General features: G+C 42.8%; 1 protein-coding gene across 5 annotated transcripts in view; it reads left to right on the forward strand.

Annotated features, from left to right (window-relative positions):
* Plekhd1 (pleckstrin homology and coiled-coil domain containing D1) overlaps positions 1-19,900 on the forward strand; it is a 38,785-nt gene that overhangs the window by 11,072 nt on the left and 7,813 nt on the right. For all 5 annotated transcript variants that reach the window (XR_007107049.1, XR_007107050.1, XM_047539553.1 and 2 more), the window contains exons 3-6: positions 142-231; positions 351-427; positions 1,169-1,260; positions 2,240-2,292. Coding sequence is in view for 3 of the 5 variants with exons in the window: in XM_047539553.1 (XP_047395509.1) it covers positions 142-231; positions 351-427; positions 1,169-1,260; positions 2,240-2,292 (312 nt within the window). In the remaining 2 variants the exon portion in view is untranslated. The remainder of the gene's footprint in view (positions 1-141; positions 232-350; positions 428-1,168; positions 1,261-2,239; positions 2,293-19,900) is intronic.

Here is a 19,900-nt window from a genome sequence, read left to right on the forward strand (position 1 = left end):
AGTTCTGGCCCCTGTCCAGCAGCTCCAGGATCTGGTCCAGCCTGGGGGTCTTGGTGGGACCTGGCTTTATCCAGGGGCCCTAATGGGCCCCAAGTGACCTGAGCTGTGGGGTGGGGACTGAGTGTTCTGGTTCTCCCTCAGGGCGTCATACCTCTTGGGGGCTGCCTGGTGGAGGCCAAGGAAGAGCCCAGCATGCCCTATGCCATGAAGATCTCCCATCAGGACTTCCACGTAAGTGACGCCCTCCCTCCCTCCTGAGCAAATTCCACAGCGGCCTGGCCCGGGAAGCTGTGTTGGGGGAGCAGAGTGAGCCTCCATCTCAGCACACCCATGGCTCCTCTTCCTGGCAGGGGAATGTCTTGCTGGCTGCTGAGTCCGAGTTCGAACAGACGCAGTGGCTGGAGATGCTTCAGGAGTCTGGGAAGGTGTAAGTGCTCACAGCCAGGAGGGCAGCTGGGATCCAAAGCGGGTGGGGACGGACTGGGCCACCCTGGACTCCCTGTTTTTCTGCTGGGATCCTCGTGGGCACTGAGAGGGCTGCAGGAGTTGGCTAGGACGGGTGAGAGGAGGCAGGCCCTCCGAGGGTCCCCTGAGTGAGCTTGGGAAGTATTTACCATCCCAGGTGGCAGAGGTGGACACCATGTGTCTCCAGCTCTTGGGAGTGAATCCAGCATCGATCACTCATTGTATCTGGCACTTCCTCACATCTGTCTCACCTCCCCTAGCAAGGACCAGAGCGAGTACCCAACATGGTCCATTTGCACATAAACCCCTGCGCTGGCACCTACCTATTTGAGCTGGGTCACACTTTTGGTCCAATAAACAACACTGAATCCCATCCTGCATGTGGCTTTGTGCTCAGTGACGGGCTCTCCGGGAGATAGGAAGCTGCCTGGGAAGCAATCTCTTCCCTGCTCTGAAAGTGCTCTTGGCCTGGCCCCTGGTGGCCCAGCCCCTGGTGGCCCACTTTGCAGCCTGGGCCAGTTTCCAATTACTGTAACTGATCCATGCTGGTGGTGTGCCCAGAGGCCTGGTGCCAGAGTGACAGTCAGCTGAGTTTCTGGATAGGTGAGTAAACATGCACTTGCCCTTTCTCCCAGACGCTCCTGGCCTAACGAACTTGTTTCTTCCTCTTCTCTCCTCTGTCCCGTCTGCCCTCACTCCCCAGGACCTGGAAGAATGCCCAGCTGGGAGAAGCCATGATCAAAAGCCTGGAGGCCCAGGGGCTGCAGTTGGCTAAGGAAAAGCAGGAGTATTTAGGTTGGCTCAAGGGGCGGACTGGAATCTGAGTTTCCCTAGTGGTAGCACTTGGGGGCCTGGGCTATGGCTAGGGGCTTGGTGGAGGACACAGGTGGGGTGTCCAGGCGGGGCTCAGCAGGCCAGGAGGAACCAGAGACCAGTTCTGCACCTAGAAGGCTTTATGGTGTGATAAATGTCCTTCTGGTCAGTGCGGCTGGAGACGGGGAGCCTGGTGACCAGGAGCCGGCGTCTGCGTACAGCCTTATACTTGCCTATGGGCTGTGTGTGTCTTTAGGCGGCTGGGTCTCTCTCAACCTCAGTTTCCTCCACTTGAGATGAAGATAAGAATAGTCCCCAGCTTTTAGAGGTGGTGCGGGGATCAGGTTCATCAGGTGCCACGAGGTTCCTTCAGGTGCTGGCATAGGGCTTGCGGAGAGAGTGCCATAAAAGAAGAGGATGTGGTTGTCCTACCTGGGCGTCCAAATCACGCACTTGACCCCAAACCCTCCCCACACCAAGACCACTTTGAACTTGGCCCAGGGCCCCAGGCCCCTGTGCCCTGACTGACTGGTAAATAAGCTGAGAGAGAAGATGGGCAGGCTCTGGGCTCGGGGCTTTGCCTGGGACTCCCCGCCTTCTGCCCGCTGAGACACGTGGGCCCCAGCACTGGTTCCCCTCTGCCTGCTGCGGACACCTTCCCCTCCCCACCAAGACTGCCCTCTCCACTAGCCAGACACCAGTGCAGGCGGGAGGGAGCCGAGGGCCAGCCCAGCCACAGCAGCCCTGGGGAATGCATGGACCCTCTTGGGCTCCCAAGGACAAGGCCCTGTGAATGCATGAAGCAGAAAGGAGGGAGGCAGCTCAGGTCAGTCCCTGGCTAGCAGGGGTGCTGACCTCTTCCTTGGGAGATGCTGGGGGTGATGGAGACCACCTTGGGCACCTGCCCCTCAGGACTTCAGCTGTGAGTGGGCGGTCTGTGAGCGTGTGCTTGCCTTGGCAGACAAACTGATGGAAGAGACAGAAGAGCTCTGTCTTCAGCGGGAGCAGAGAGAGGTAGGTGCACACGGAGGCCACTCAGAACGATGCCTGTCACTGCCACTCAATAGCCTTGCTTGCTGTCTCACTGATGCGTGCTTCCAGCGTTAGGGAGTCGTGCAGGGAGCTGTGCACCCAGGGACAGGCTGGAACATCAGGTGGGGCGGGGCCAGGAGCCAAGTACAATGACAATACGTGCAACTGCCATAGATTCTTGACAGGAAGTGCATTTCTCCTTGCCAACCCTCCAAATGAATTTAAGAAGGGCAGGTGACAACCTTCTAGGGTAAGTTCCTCCAAAAATTTTATAAGGTGCTTGTCACCAGTATTCACAGGGGGCTGCAATGGCCTCTATTATCTAACAGGGGCTTCTGGCACTGTGAGGGTGATTGGGTTTGATGGTCTCAGAGGTTCCTTCATTCTCTGCCAACCATACAAGTCCTGAGCAGGCTGGTCACTGACTTGAAGCAGCCTGTGGTTCAGGAGACTGTTGCCTCATTGGAGCCATTGAAGTTTGCTTCATTTGGAACCTCGAGGTAGTCCATTCTGAGGAGTCTTTCTGACACCTGAAGGTCAGGGGTGAGTAGTAGTTGGCAATACAGAATCCAGAACCAGGCTATCTTTGCCTTTCACCCTTCTGGCTGTGTGACCTCAGACATATTACTTAACCTCTCTGAACATCAATATTCTTACCTGAAAAATGACAGTAATAATAGAACCTATCTTATTAAGGATGCTGTGAAGATTGAGGAAGGTATTACATATACTGTGATTGGTACCTAAGATGTGTTTAATGAATACCTGTGTTTGTTGGTATGCTCATGTTGTTATTAATTATGAGCCCATCCCACACGTGAATGGTCTGAGGCCAGAAGCTGCAGAGTGGCTTTTCCAGAGGAGCCCATGGAGAGAGGCCCAGTGGAGTCCATTCTCTTTGCCTTTTCGCTTTTCCTTGTTCTATCCCAGGCAAGCCGTAGAGCCTGGCACTCTGGACTGAATCCAAGAGTGAACACCTTTGTTCTCGACTTTACATCTTGATTGTCCAGTAGGACAATCCACCTTCATTTTTCTTCTTCCAAAAATCTATCAGATTTTCATGCCCATCTATTCTTCCAACTGAACTTAAGAGCCATTTTGTTGGTTACAAATAAACAGAAAAAAAATCCACAGAGGGTTTGTATTTCGAGGTATGGATTTGAAGACTGTCACGATGACCGCGTGTCTCTTCCACCCTCCAGGGTGAGGCCTTCCTGTCTCTAGTCTTTCATCTAGGTTCAAATTACAATTTTGGCATGTTCTCCATTCGGTCACATACCTTTTAAGTGAGAGTTTGGTGGGTCGTCAGCACCTTAAAGACAGGTGAGCTGGGCACAGTGGCACACACTTGTAATACCAGTCACTTGGAACCGTGGAATGTTGAAAGCTTTGTCTCAAAACCAAAACCAAACAAAACACAAATGTGATTTGGGAAGCCCTGCAGTGGGATGGAGTGGCGGGCACAGCCTCCAGCAGGGAGGGGAGACTTATCCATCAGAGAGGCTAAATCTGGGGCAGCAGTCGGCCAGAGGAAAATTTAGACACTCTATCTAGGTCTTCAGCCAGGAAATTAGGACAGCAGGGACCCACTGCACAAGGGCCTCACTCAGCGCCACAGCGCGCTGAAGGAGGGAGGCGTCAGCAGCGGACTCTTCTGGTGCAGGATAGGTAGGACTCAGACCCAGCTGCGCCTGCGCCGAGGCTGCTCGGGCCTGCAGGCAGGGGAGAGAGAACCAGGAGCCTTGTACTCCGCGTCAGCAGCTTGTCTAGAGAAGAGAACTCCGCTTCTATTCCTGGCTTGACCACGGAGTCCTTCTCTCCTTTACTTCTCATCTGCGGGATGAGCCTGCCTGTCCCCTCCCCCTTCCGGTCTCACTGCAGGTCAGAGATTGGGTGTGCTTTGGGCCACACGGAAAGGGCTTTGATACAATGACCCAGTGATAAGTTGAAGGTTCTTCTGAATTGTGATATTTCAGGGGACAACCAGGCCTAAAGGAAGACTCAGGATCTGGAATCGAGAGGCCTGGATTAGAGTCTCAGCTTTATGAGTGACAATGCAAATGAACTTGGGACAGTCCGTTGAAGCCTGTGATCTTCAGATTCTCCATCTGATCTGTGATGCCTGTCAGATAGAGAAATGCCAGCTCCCTCCTACCTCCCGGGTGCTGTGAGGCTCGGGGGGTGTTTTGTGGAGTGGAAAGGCCCAGTGCTCTGAGGGCATGAGCAGAGCACAGAGGGAGAGCTGTCCCTATTCATCTGCGTAGGGCCGGGTTTTAGTCAGCTTTTTCACTGCTGTGACCAAAAGACCTGATAAGAACGATTTTCAGGAGGAAAAGTCTACTTGGGGGCTCAGAGTTTCAAAGGTCTCAGTCCATAGACAGCTGGCTTTATTCCTTGGGGCTCGAGGTGAGGCGGAACATCATGGTGGAAGAGTGTGGTGGAGGAAAGCAGCTCACATGATGATCAGAAAGCAGAGAGTGAGACTCCACCTGCCAGATGCAAAATGTATACCCCAAAGGCACGCCCCAGGGACCCCCTCCTCCAGCCACACCCTGCCTGCTTTCAGTCACACTCAGTTAATCCCATGGGGATGCGGTCACTGATTGGGTTAAGACTCATAACCCAGTCATTTCTCCTCTAAAACATCTTGCACTGTCTCACACATGAGCTTTTAGGGGGCGCCTCACATCCAAACCATACCAGGCCAGAAGAGCAGGCCCTTCCTTGGGGCCATGTCCCCAGGGGTCCTTGGCTCCCTATGGCCTCATCTCTGGAGGAGAACATTCTACCCACCTTCTTTTTCAGGCAGATGGACAGGTGCAAGGTAAATCAGACATGCCCAGGGCCAATCTGTCAGGGTCCTTGCCACCTAGAGCACTCGCAGTCAGAAAAGAACATCCCTCCTCGCACGTGAAGCCCTTGGCTGATTTCCCCGAAGACCACTGACCCTGAATCTGTGATGGGAAGCTCAGTGTTTGGGGATATTGGAAAGCTCTTCCTTTCTCTGAGTTGAAGATTGCCTTCTGGTGGCTTCCTTCCACCCTTTACTCCTGCGATTTAAGTCAGAGCCAGGAGTCCGCAGAACAAGCAGGGTGTGGGGAGAAAGCTGTCACTGCCACAGGTCTTGGCTGACAGCTGTCTGCAGTGGGGTTGCTACACTCAGAGCCATCTGGGCTGCAGGAGCGGAGCATTCTGGCCTTTTCACATCTGTCTCTAATCAGCACCTTTGACTGCGTCTGCACCTCTGTTTTACTTAATAATGATAAGTTTTTCAAAAAAAATAATTATTTTTAAAAAGTGAGATGATATTATTCTTCTTTTTGACCCATTCTCTTTCTCTTTTTTTTTTTGAAATTTCTCTTATTCAGTTTTTTTGTGAGAGATGATTATATTTTATAAATTACATGTGATATCAAAGTGACATTTTGAGTTTGTGTTTAATTTTGAGGACATATTTCTTTAAAAGGGCAAAGCTGGTTTGTTCACTAAGAAGGCTGACATAAAGTATGAAACAGCGTAAAAATAAATTTCTTTCAGGAGTTTGAAAAAAAAAAATTGTTCCCTGAATAACCTAAAAAAAAAGAATCATATAGGTGCTGGGCCGGTGGCACATGCTTGTAATCCCAGCAACTCAGGAGGCTGAGGCAGGAGGATCACAAGCTTGAGATCAGCCTCAGCAACTTAGCGAGACCCTAAGCAACTTAGTGAGACCCTGTCTCTGAATAAAATATAAAAAAGGGCTGGGGATATGGCTCAGTTTTTTTTTTTTTGAACATTTTTTTAGGTGTAGATGGACACTTCGCCTTCATTTATGTTTATTTAGTTTTATGTGGTGCTGAGAATCGAACCCAGTACTTCATACATGCCAGGCAAGTACTTTACCACTGAGCCACAGCTACAGCCCCGCAGCTCAGTTTTTAAGCACCCCTGGGTTCAATCCCTGGTACAAAAAAAAAAAGAAAAAAGAAAAGAAAGAAAAAAAGAAAAAGCCATAGGTGAAATGAAAGTGTAAAAGAACAGAGCAAGCAGGAAGGAAATTTCTCTCTCTCTCTCTCTCTCTCTCTCTCTCTCTCTCTCTCTCTCTCTATTTTAGGTTCATAGCAGTTTTGGGTTCTCAGCAAAATTGGATGGAAAGTATAGAGTTCTGATATACCCCTCTGTCCCCTACCCCATGTCCCACACCATATGTTATAATCCAGGGTCCTACACTGACACGGATTATCTCCCAAAGTTCATAGTTCACATTAGGGTTCACTCTTGTTCACTCTTGGTGTTGTACATTCCATGGATTTTGACAAATGTATAATGCCATGTATCCACCATTGTAATATCAGTTTTGATTCCCTAAAAATCCTCCATGTTCCAGGTATTCACCTCTCCCTCCCCACTAGCCCCTGATCTTTTTACTGTCTCTGTAGTTTTGCCTTCTCCAGAATGTCATATACTTGGAATTATAGTCTATGTTGTTTTTTCAGATTGACTTCTTTCATTTAGTAATATGCCTTTAAGTTTCCTTCGTGCCTTTTTATGGTTTGTTAGCTCATTTCTTTTTAGTGCTGAATAATATTGTCTAAAGGACATCTCGGATGCTTTCAGGTTTGGCGATTATGAATTAAGCTGCTATAAACATTCATGCACAGGATATACATTTTCAGTTCATTTGAATGAGTAACAAGGCGTGTGATTGCTGGATCATATGAAAAAGTATGTCAGTTTTGTAAGAAGCGGCCAAACTGTCTTCTTACAGTGGGTGTAAGAAGACAGGGTGGCTGTGCCATTTGGCATTTCCATCAGAGAAATTTCCAATGAGAGTTCCTGTTGCTCCACACTGGCTAGTGTTGTGTTGCCGGTGTTCTGGATTATGCCATTTTCATAGGTGTGTTGTGGTATCTCATTGTTGTTTTGAATTTGTGTTTGCCCAATGATGTCATAATGTTGAATATCCTTGCATATGCTGATTTGCCATCTGTAGATCTTCTTCAGTAAGGTGTCATTTAAGGTCTTTTGCCCATTTAAAAAATTGGGTTATTCATTTTCAGATTGAGTTTTTGAAAAAATATTCTTAGTTGCAGAGGAACACAGTGCCTTTATTTTATTTTTTTATTTTTATGTGGTGCTGAGGATCAAACCCAGTGCCTCACACATGGGAGGCAAGCGCTCTACCACTGAGCTATAGCCCCAGATCTTCATATTGAGTTTTAAGAGTTCTTTATGTATTTTGGGTAACAGTCATTTATCAGATGTGTTCGCAAATATTTTCTCCCACTCTGTGACTTGTCTTCTGAAAATTGTACAACCGCTTTGGAAGACAGTTTGGCAGATTCTTACAAAACTGATGCTCTTTTTTCTTACCATCCAGCAATCACACTTCTTGACATTGTCTTTCACAGAGCAGGAATTTTAAATTTTAATGAAATCCAGCTTACCATTTATTTCATGGATCACGCCTTCGATGTTGTACCTAAAAACTCTTCACTACACCCAAGGTCATCCAAATTTTCTCCTGTTACCTTCTAGGAATTTCATATTTTTATGTCTTACTTTTAGGTTTATGATCCATTTTGATTTAATTTTTGTAAAAGGTGTAAAGTCTATGTCTAGATTATTTTCTTTCTTAATTGTCCTATATCTTATTGCCTTTTTTTTTTTTTTTTTTGACGTGTGGACATCCAGTTGTTGCAGTGACATTTATTGAAAAGACTATCTTTGCTCTGTTGTATTATTTTTGCTCCCTTGTCATAGATAAGTTAACTATATTTATGTGGGTCTATTTCTGGTCTCTTTATTCTCATCTGTTGATTTGTTTATTTTTTTCCCAACACCACACCGTTTTAGGTGTCCTTGGTCTTCCGGTTCCTCTCTACTTTATTCTCCTTCCATATCAAGTTGGGTATTCCGAGTCTTGTCCTCTTCTTATGACATGTAGAATCAGTTTGCCAATATTCTGGGATTTTTTTTTTTTTTTTTTTTTTTTTTTGTGAGGGAGTTTGAATTCAGGGGCACTTAACCACTGAACCACATCCCCAGCCCTTTTTTGTATTTTATTTAGAAACAGGGTCTCACAGAGCTGCTTAAGACCTCGTTGAGCTGCTGAGACTGTCTTTAAACTTGTGATCCTCCTGCCACAGGCATGTGCCACCATGCTCATCTTGTTCTGGGATTTTTTTTTTTTAATTTATCTTTTAATTTTTTACAGACTGCATTTTGATTCGTTGTATACAAATGGGGTACATCATTTTGTTTTTATGGTTGTACACGATGTAGATTCATACCATTCGTGTAATCATACGTGTTCATAGGGTAATGATGTCTGTCTCATTCCACCATTTTTTATACCCCTCCCTCTCATTTCCTTCTACATAATCTAAAGTTCCCTCATTCTTCTCTCCCTCCCCACCCCCCACCCCCATTATATATCATTCTCCACTTATCAGGGAAAACATTCGGCCTTTGGTTTTTTGGGGATTGGCTTATTTCACTTAGCATGATATTCTCCAATTCCATCCATTTATTTGCAAATGCCATAATATTATTCTTCTTAATGGCTGAATAATATTCCATTATGTATATATACCACAGTTTCTTTATCCATTCATCTGCTGAAGAGCATCTAGGTTGGTTCCACAATCTAGCTATTGTGAACTGAGCTGCTATAAGCATTGATGTGGCTGTGTTATTGTTCTGGGATTTTGATGGGATGATACTAATCTATAGATCAGGTTGGGAAGACATGACATCATGACAATATCGAGTTTTCCTATCCATGAACATACAATATCTCTCCATTTCTTCATTCTTTGATATCTTTCATTAGAGTTTTGTAGTTTTCCATATATATCTTGTGCATTTTTAAACTTCAGATACAAGTATTTCATTTTTAGGGATGCTAATATAAATAGTAATGTGTTTTTAATTTCAAATTCCACTTGTTCATTACTGGTACTTTGGAAAGCAATTGACTGTTTTTGCTTGTTTGGTACAGGGGATTGAATCCAAGGCTTCACATGTGCTAGGCAAGTCCTCTACCACTGCACTACACCCCCAGAACTTTTTATTTTATTTTGAGACAGGATCTCAGTATATCATCCAGACTAGCCTAAAACTTGTGATCACCCTGTCTCAGCTTCCCAAGTAGCTGGATTACAGGTGTGTGCCTGGCAGCAATTGACTCCTGTATATTAACCTCATAACATTGCTACAATTGCTTATAAGTTCCAGGAATTTTTACATGTGTCAATTTTCTTGAATTTCCTACATAGATAATCATGTCATCTGTGAACAAAGATGAAGTTATTCTCTTTCCAATCTGCATACCATTTCTTTTTTCTTGTCTTACCAATTACCTAGGACTTATGGAACATTGTTGTAAAGCAGTAGTGAGAGGGAACATCCTTGCTCTATTACTGATCTACTAATCTTAGATGAAATACTTCTAGCTTCTCACCATTAAATATGGTGTCAGTCTTTTTTTTTTTTTTTTTTTTTGAGGCCAGGGATTGAACCCAGGACCTTGTGTATGCAAGGCAAGCAGTCTACCAACTGAGCTATATATTTTTGTTGATATTCTTAATCAAGTTGAGAAAGATCCCTTCTATTCCTGGTTTGCTGAGAGATTTTATCATCAACAAGCATTGGATTTTGTCAAGTGATTTTTTTCTGCATATTTTAATATGATCATGTGATTTTTCTTCTTTAGCCTGTTGTGATGGCTTACATGGATTTATTTTCAAGTATTGAACCAGCTGTGTATACTTGGGGTAAATACCACTTGGACATGGTGTATAATTCCTTTTATGCTTGTTTGATTCAATTTGCTAATATTTTGTCAAGAATCTTTACATTCATGTCCATGAGTGATATTGGTTTTTGTACTTCTTTTTCTTTCATGTCTTCATTGAGTTTTGGTACTAGGGTTATACTATCTTCATATTATTTTATAAAGATAGTTTTTTTTTTTTATTATTTATGTATTAGGAAGTATTTCCCCTGCTTCTGTCTTCTAGAAGAGATTGTGGAGAATCGGTGTAATTTCTCTCTTAAATGTTTGATGAGATTCATTAGAGGACTCATCTGGGCCTTGTGTTTTCTGTTTTGGAAGGTTATTAATTATTGATTCAATTTCTTTAACAGACATAGCTCTATTTAGATTGTCTGTTTCTTCTTGTGTGAATTTTGACAGATTGTGTCTTTCAAGGAAGTGGTTCATTCATTTAGGTTTCCAAATTTGTGACCATAGAGTTGCTCATAATGTTCTTTTATTATTGTTTTAAAAAAATTTAGGGGCTGGGGAGATAGCTCACTTGGTAGAGTGCTCACCTCGCAAGCACAAGGCCCTGGGTTTGATCCCCAGCACCGAAAAAAAAAAAAAAAAATTTAGATAAAGATGGACACCATACCTTTATTTTATTTATTTATTTATTTTTAATGCAGTGATAAGGATTGAACCCCGTGCCTTACATGATAGGCAAGTGCTCTTTTCACTGAGCTACAACCCCAGTACCTTTTATTATCCTTTTAATGTCTATGGTATCTGCAGTGATATCTCCTTTTCTCCAGTTCCACTTCTGATATTGATAATATGAGTCTTCTCTTTTTTTTTCTTAATTAGCCCAGCTCATGGATTTTATTGATCTTTTCAAAAACCCAGATTCTAGTTTTCTTGATTTTCTTTATTTATTTCCTATTTTCAATGTCATTGATTTCTTATTTATTTGTTTTTCAGTACAATCTCTAGATTGATCCCAGGGTCTTACACATGCTAAGCAATTATCCTACTACTGAGCTACATCCACATCCCTTTTTATTTTTTGTTTTGAGAGAGGGTCTCACTAAGTCACCCAGGCTGGCCTTGAACTTGTGATTCTCCTGCCTCAGCTTCTACTGGGGCTATGGGTGTGCATCACCATGCCTAGTTTTTCACTATCCTGTCATTTATTTCTAGTGCAATTCCATCGTGGCTTAATAGCAGATATTGGATGATTTCTATTCTTTTAAATTTGTTAAGGCATATCTTATGGCTTATTTCTCATAGTTTTAGATGCCAACAAGGCATGCTTTATTCTGAGCCCTCTTCTATCAGTGTGTAGGTAGCTGCCACCTCATTGTGTGCTTATATACCCTCTTCTTGTACAGACAAGAGGAAAAACAAAGAGCTAGCTATCTGGCGTCTCTTGTCCCATCATGAGAGTCCCACATAACTTCTTCTAATCCTACTTACATCCAAAAGCCCGTATATTTACACAGTGGAGGTTGGGGCTACCAAAATTCAACATATAAATTTTTAGAGAACACCAACTTTCAGTTCCTAACAGATGCCAATTATATCCAGTTGTTGAGTTGAACTATGTCCTTACAGATTTTTCACCTGTGTCCGCTGCCAATTTATGATAGATGGTGTCTCTAATTATAATGGTGGATCCATCTATTTCCACTTTCAATTCTATCAGTCTTTTTCTCATGTACTGTATTTTGATGCTCTGTTCTTGGGAACATGCATATTAAATATTACTATATATTCATGGAGTATGACCCCTTTATCATTACAGAATGCCTCTTGCCTCTTCCGCCAACTCCTGCATTTCTGGGGATCAAATCCAGAGCCTTGTGCATGATAGACAAGCACCAAGCACTTTACCACTTAGCTACACCCCAGTCCGTGTAACGCCTTTTTATTCTTGATGACTTTTCCATCTTCTTTTTCAGAAGTCTGCTCTATCTGAAATTAATGTAGCTATTCCCACTTTCTTTTTTGATTAATGTTAGCATGAGTATATCTTTCTCCATCTTTTGCTTGTAATCTATATATGTTTTTATATTTAAGGTGGGTTTCTTTGGGGATGTAGCTCACTCACCGAGTACTTGGCTAGCATGTGTGAAGCCCTGGATTCAATCCCTAGTATCACCACCAAAATAAAAGAACAAACTAAAGTGGATTCTTGTGGACAATAGATAACTGAACATTTTTTTAATCCACTCTGATAATATTTTAGTCGTTGTGTTTAGGTCTTTGACATATAAAGTGACATTCGATATTTGTTACACTTGTTATTTGTTCCTTTTTTCTTTTCCCAGTACTGGGGCTCAAACCCCGGGCCTCACTCATGCTGGGCAAGTTCTCTTCCACTGAGCTACATTCTCAGCCCTGTTTGTATCTACTTTGTCTTCCACGTATATTCTTACTTCTGTGGTTTTAATTTTGTTTCTTTTTTGCTTTTTCCAGTACTGGGGATTGACCCAGAGGAAGTTTTACTATCGAGCTACATTTTTTTTTGTCACTACATTGCCTCAAACTTGTGATCCTCCTGTCTCAGCCACTTAAGTCACTGGGATTACAGGCATGTGTCATCATGCCCAGCTTAATTGTGCATTTTATATGATTCCATTTTTCTCCTTTCTTAACACACTAATAATACTTTTAAAAAATTGGTGGTTACCCCAGAGTTTGCAATACACATTTACAACTAACCCGAGTCCATTTTCAAACAGTGCTCTTCCTATTTCCTCCCTCCCATCCCTTATTAACATTTTTTTCATTCATTTTACTTACACATAAGTGCAGATAAGCATAGGGATATATACATAAACATATATAATTGAGTGCTTCACTGCTATTATTATTTTTGACAAACCTGTTAGATCAATTTTAAATGAATAGAAGTTTTTATTTTATTTTCATCTATTTGATCTCTGATGCTCTTTATTTATATAGTTTTGAGTTTCTGACCTGTATCATTTCCCTTCTCTCTGGAGAACTTCTTTTAGCATTTTTTGCAAAGTAGATCTACTGGTAACAAATTCTATTTTCATTTGTCTGAGATCTTTAATTTTCCCTTCGATCCCCAGTACCGCAAAAAAAAAAAAAAAAAAAAATTTCCTTCACTTTTAAAGGATCATTTTTCAGGAGATAGAATTCTAAGTTTGTCTTTTTTCTCTCAATGCTTTAAACATTTCACTCCACACTCTCCTTGCTTGTGTGGTTTCTGAGAAGTTCAAAGTATTCTTATATTTATTCTTTTTTACTTTTCTGTAGGTCAGGGGTGTGTGTGTGTGTCTGTGTGTGTGTGTGTGTGTGTGTGTTGTGTTTTCTGGCTTCTTTGAAGATTTTTTCTTTATCTTCGATTTGTGAAGTTTGAATATGACATGCCAAATGTAATGGGATTTGTTTGTTTGTTTTGCATTTATCCACTTTTGTTCTCTGACCTTCTTCAAATAGTGGTTTGGTTTCTGAAAATTATTTGGGGGAAATTCTCAGTATTTATTTCTTCAAACATTGCTTCTGTTCCTTCTGTTTTTTTTTTTTCCCCCTTCTGATGTTCCCATTAAACATACATTATACTTTTTGCAGATGCTCCACAATTTGTAGATATTCTGTTTTTTTATTTTTTTCAGTCCTTTTCCTCTTTGCTTTTTGTTTGGGGAATTTCTACTCTCATGCACAAAAATTCTTTGCTCAGCTGTGTCCAGCTTACTAATGGTCTCATCAAAGTATTCATTATTCTGTCCTAGTGTTTTTGATCGCTTCCATTTTTTAAAAAATTCTTTTTTAGAATTTCCATCTCTCTACTTTATACATCCATTTTTACATGTCTACTTTGCCCATTAAAGCCCTAAGCATATTAATCTTGGATGTTTTTGTTTTAAATTAGTGACCTGATAATTCCAACATTTCTACTATATCTGGCTCTGGTTCTGATTCTTATTTAGTCTTTTCCAACTGTGTTTTGCCTTTTAGTATGACTTGTAATTATTTGTTGAATGTCAGACATGGTGTATGAGGGAAAAGGAACTGTGGTAAATAGTTTTTTAGTGGTGCAGTGGTAAATTGTGTTTGTTATAGTCTTGTGATTAGGTCTCATTCCTTTTGTGAGCCTGGGCCCTGTATTGTGGACTTCACAAGTGCTTCTCAGGGTCTACCCTGTACCTCCAGCCTCTTAAATGGGACAAGATGGGGAGAGGGAGCTGGAACTGGAAATTTTCTTCCTTCGGATTGGGAGGCTCTGATGAAATTCCAGCAGGTTAGGCTCTAGAAAAATCATTTCCCCTTGGGCACCGGACTTAAGAAGAATAGAATATTTTTTTTTGCTATATTAATTTAAAATATATTATTAAAATCAATTTCACCTCTTAAAAAAGGTGAATAGAATGCTTTGTTGTAGTTCAACATTTCCCTTGCTGGAAGCATCATAATATTTTTCTCTAATATTCCCTGTAAAATCTGGTAGAGTTCTTGGAGATAAAACTCATGAAAGTGTGTAGGGAGCCCTAAGTCTGGAGCATGATGGGCTTGTCATAGGAAGCCTTCAGCAAGTCATCAGCTACAGTTCAGGTTTTCTACCTCTGTATTGGTTCCCACTGAGGTTTTCGTTGATGTGTTTCTGCTCTATTCTGTAGTGTTCTATATCCACTTGGTTCTCCAATTTTGGATCTAGTAGTTCACTGTATGACATCATTCCTCTGAAAGATCTAAGAAGAGTGACTGATTTTTCATTTTATCTTTTTATGTATTAGAGGAGTAGCAACTTCTAAGTTCCTTACATTCTGGACCGGAAACTGGAAGTACTCAGTTCTCTTTCTTTTTCCTCTTTAACAGTACATATAGTTTCTTCCTTAGTGATGGAAATCATGCTCTTCATAGAAAACTTGGAAAACATGAATTTATCCTTGGTCCCACAATCAATGGATAATTATGTCAACTTTTAGTGTTTCCCATTTGTCTATTTTCTACTATGTCTTCTTCTCATTCCTCTCCTCCTCTTCTCTTCTACCTTTCCTCTTCCTTATTTTTCTTCTTCTACTTCTTTTTGTGGTGAAAGGATTGAACCCGGGGTCTTGTGCATGCTAAACATGGGCTGTACCATTGAGCAGCACTCCCTGCCATATGTATTATTCCTATATTTTAAATATAATTAAAGCATGTCAGATATTCAGTTTATGGTCTACTTTTTCATTATTCCTGTCATATCTTCATTAATTTTATACTTTTGTCATGCCATTTAACATTCCTTGAAAACATCAATTTTAATGGCTCTACTGATTTATCATATATGATGTTTCATATCTCCTAATCTTGAACATTTTAGGTTGTTTTCACAATTATAAATTATGTCACAACGAATCCTTATACATAGATCTCGTTTTTCTTTTCTAATTATTTCCTTAGGAGAGATTACAATAAGTAAAATTACTAAGCAAAAGCACAAGAACTTTAAAGAATATTGGTGCATGTTGTCAAATGCTTTCCAGAAAATGAGTACCAATTTATATTCCCATCAGCGGTGTATGGACATTTCCATTTTGCTTTCTCTTGCTCTCTCTATTTGAGTCCCTCCTTCATCTTTTACTAGCTGTATGACTTTGAACAAGTTAGGTAATTTAAATTGTACCTTGTGTTTTTTCCCATCTATAAAGTGAGAATAATAATACTCCTGCTTGTAAAGTTGTTATGAGTATTAAATGACTTAATGCATGTAATGTACTTAGAGCAGTAATTTCATGGGAAATGTTAGGCATTATTATCCTGTATGAACATCTCTGTGTTTGAAGTTCCCTTTCTGTTCTTTTGAGTACCTGTCCTTTCATTTTTTTCCCCGTTTTTTCAGTACTGAGGATTGAACCCAGGATGCTTTACCATGGAGCTACATCCCCAGCCCAAGCCCCTTTTAATTTTTCATTATTTTTGAGTCAGGAGCTCTATAATTACCCAGACTGGTCTCAAATTTGCAATCCTCCTGTCTCAGCCTCCCAAGGAGCTGGGCTCACAGGTATGCACCACAGCTCCTGGCAAGTTGCTGTCTACTCTTAAAAAGATACTACACAGTTTGAATGTATAATTCTAATGAAATTTATTAAACAAGTACTACATTGCAAGTAATCTGCCTGCATGAGTTCATACAATCCTTGCATCACCCTAGGAGGCCTGATCTCAGAGGATGCTGCCTGTTCCTCCCTTCTCTCTGCACTAGATCTTAAGGCAGTTCAGTCCACACTCCCTAATGTTTTTGTGCCCTAAGTTGACACCTCTAGCCCCTTCTCTCTGTTGAGTTCCATCCCCTTCTATTCAGCCATTAATTTCACATCTCCAGACAGATGTCCAAAGATACCACAAACACAGCGTGTCTAAGACCAAATTCATGATCTTCCCCAGCAGAGCTGGTGGGCTTCTTGTATTTCCTATCTCAGGGAATGCACAACAATTAATGGTTTGTGCAGGTCAGACACTTGTTACCATGCTTCACCCTGTCCTCCCTCCCTCCACCCTTTTCCACCTCCCTCCCAAGTTCTACTAGTGTTTGTCTCCCCTGGGTCTGGAAGCCCCCGGGCCACGTTTCCTCTCACTGCTGAGATGTGGTTCACACTGTTATTAGGTCTGGCTTGGACTAGTGCACTGGGCTCCCACCGGGGCTCCTTAAACTCTTTCTGGACCATCTTCATCCCTTTCCTCCATGTCGCAGCCAAAATAAAATCACTGTTTAAAGTGGAAATTAGTTCGTATTACGCACCATCTTCTCCTACTTCCTGCTCAAACCCTTCATTGCTTCTTCTTCCTCAGCAAGAAAAACCAAAATCCTCAGTGTAGTCCGAGGTCCTGCAGAGTCTAGGTTCTGTCAGCCCCTCCAGCCTCTTTCCACTGGGTTCACTCTCACTCGGGGCCTGTCTTGCCCACAGGGTCTTTTCACGTACCATTCCTTCTGCCTGGAATGCTCTTTCTTCTGTCTCCTATTTATTCACCTTTGTCAGTCAGCTCAAGAATCACCTGAGCTTCCTCTCCCCTGACCTCCCCCCACCTAGGACAGCCTTCCATAGAACTGGGTCCCAGTCCTGCGTACCATGTCTTTTGGTCTGTAATGCTACTTTAATGTGTCTGATTATTTTAGTAATACTTGATTCTGCATTTACTTTAAAATCTTGGTCTAATTTTATTAATAGCTATATGACACTGTAAGTCCCATGTGAACATCTTCTTATCCTCAGTGCACAGCCTGGCAGGTATTTGACACACACTAAGCACTCAGTATATATGTATAGCATGGACGAATAGAAATAGAAGGTTAAACTTCACTGGAATTTTTACTGGAGTCCCATTGAGCCTGTAAATTATTTGCAAAGCATCTTTACTGTATTAAGACTTCCTAATTAGGAGCCTATGTCATGGCATTCTGTCCAAGAGTATAATTAGTTCTGTGGAGGACTAGAAATCATGTCCTATGAAGCATACCGAAGAGGAATTGTTTGGCTTGAGGAGAGGAGACTTGGGAACATAATAGCTCTTTTAAATACTTGAAGGGAAAAGAAACGAGTCTTGTTCTATGGCCCTGAGGGGGTGAGAAGTCAGACCCATTTGAAGGAAGTTGGGAGGGAGACAAATTTTGACTCAAATGGAACTGGTGGGTGAAATGGCCTGTCCCCTTTTCTAGGTATACTGGAGCAATGTGAAATGGTCAGGCATAAGCTGCTGCCCTTGGCTTTTTCAAGGGACCATCCCCTAGGCCTTATTCTGTTGGCAAGAGACTGCCTGCTAGCTCTTATCTTGTGGACTGGGATCCACAGGTTCATAGCTGAGGAAAGAGGCTGCAGAGGAGGATGTGACTGAGACAGAGAAAGGTCAGGGGCACAGCAGCTGCTGACGGGAGGGAAAGTTTGGGTAAAGAACAGAGATGGCTTAAGGGGTTTTGGAGAGGAAGTTTTGCTGTTTAAATGAGAGGTAACTCTCACTGGGGTCCTACCAAGATTTCAACAAAATCTATCATTCATCAATGCACTTATATTTGTGACTATCAGAGAGTGACAGCACTGAGCTCGACGGGGTCAAGTTTGTAAGGAAAGACTTTTAATCAGTCTGTAATCCCAGTAGCTCAGGAGGCTGAAGCAGGAGGATAGAGAGTTCAAAGCCAGCCTCAGCAACTTAGCAAGGCCCTAAGCAACTCAGTGAGACCCTGTCTCTAAATAAAATGCAAAAAAGGTTGGGGATGTGGCTTAGTGGTTAAGTGCCCCTGGGTTCAAATCTTGGTACCAAAAAAAAAAAAAAAAGGTGAAGTGGGCTCTTTTAAAAGGGGAAAATTTCCTGTCACGAGAGCCACTCAAGTGGAGGTTGGACCAACCCTTGGCAGGAAAACCAAGCAGGAGATTTAGCCATCTGATGAAGACTGAATTTCCTTTAAAGTTGTTTTGACCCTGAGGGTTCAAATGATCCTCTTGCCATGTTGATTTCTGGTGGATTAGTCCACCTTCTGCTGTTCGGAGGCATAGCTGGGCCCGTTGGCATCGCGAGGCACCTGAGTGCTAGGGAGGGAGGAATAGGCTTTACTCATTCACCCTCCCCATTCTCAACTACATGAAGATACCCCTGTATAATATGAAGTAAAGGGAAATATTTGCAAGTTGAGTTTTAAAGAAAGGGACTTTCCAGGGAGGGAGAAGGGTGAGGTTGTAGGGTGGGGTCTTCCAACTGGGTCCTGGATGATTTTTTTTTTTTTTTTTTTTTTTTGGAAACCGGGGATTGAATGCAGGGGCACTTACCCACTGAGCCACATCCCCAGCCCTTTTTATATTTCATTTAGAGACAGGGTTTTGCTAAGTTGCTGAGGCTGGCTTTGAACTCGAGCCTCCTGCCTCAGCCTCCCGAGCCACTGGGGTTACAGGCCTGCACCACTGCACCCAGCTGGGTGATCATTTTTGAAGCAGCAGAAACTTTGGGGCCTGTAAGAGCCAGGTGCCCTTGTGATTTTTTTTCCCCCTATCTTGAAATCTCCCCAAGTCTCTAACAGCTCTTCCATTGCAGGCAGAGGCCATCAGAGAGGGAATCAGTCAGTTTGTCACATCTGAGGCCAGAGAGGTTTTTCATTGAGGGCCATATTATGTGTCACTACTGAGGATGTATTAAAATAAGGGGGGAGGTGTTAAACTTCTTTGAAGCTCTGAACTTTACTTTTATTAAAAAAGGGGTCTACATGAATAAAAATTTAATTTATTTACATGGAGTCTATGTACAGCAGCCTTTGACAGCACATCCATATTTCTCACTCAGCTGTGTGGGTCAACTGGAGGCTCTGCTCCAAATGTCCTCACTCCTAAGGACCCAGGTTAAGGGAGCCCCAACCATTTGCAGTGACACCAAGTGCCAGGGGGAGGAGAACACAGCACATCATGCACTGTCCCTTACAGGCATCTGCCTGGAAGTGACACACTTCTGCTCACTCTCCATTGGCCTTAGCCAGTCCTGTGGGCCCACCCAACTATAGCAGGTACGCTGTGGCCATGCATGTGTCCAGGAGGAGCATCAGAATCCAGTGAGCAGCCCAGGTGAAGATGGCATTTGGCAAACTGAGGTCAGTTGGCAACCCGTGATCCTCACCTGAAGTGCCAACAATGATTAGGTGGGAAAGAAATAGCAACTCTATGTAAGATGTTTAGGAATGGAGGACAAGCGTCTGAAATCAGGCTCTCTCCTCTCTAGTTAATTCCTTCTCTGCATCTCCTCAGCCAAGGGCAGCTTCTCCCTGGAGGCAGCCCCACCCGCTGCAGGGTTTCCCTTGTACTTGAGAACAAAGCCCCCAGGTGAAAATGAGCTTGTAATTTGGAACTGGAAGGTGAG

Source organism: Sciurus carolinensis, chromosome 2, assembly GCF_902686445.1.
Source record: "Sciurus carolinensis chromosome 2, mSciCar1.2, whole genome shotgun sequence".
In the NCBI taxonomy this organism is placed as follows: Eukaryota; Metazoa; Chordata; class Mammalia; order Rodentia; family Sciuridae; genus Sciurus; species Sciurus carolinensis.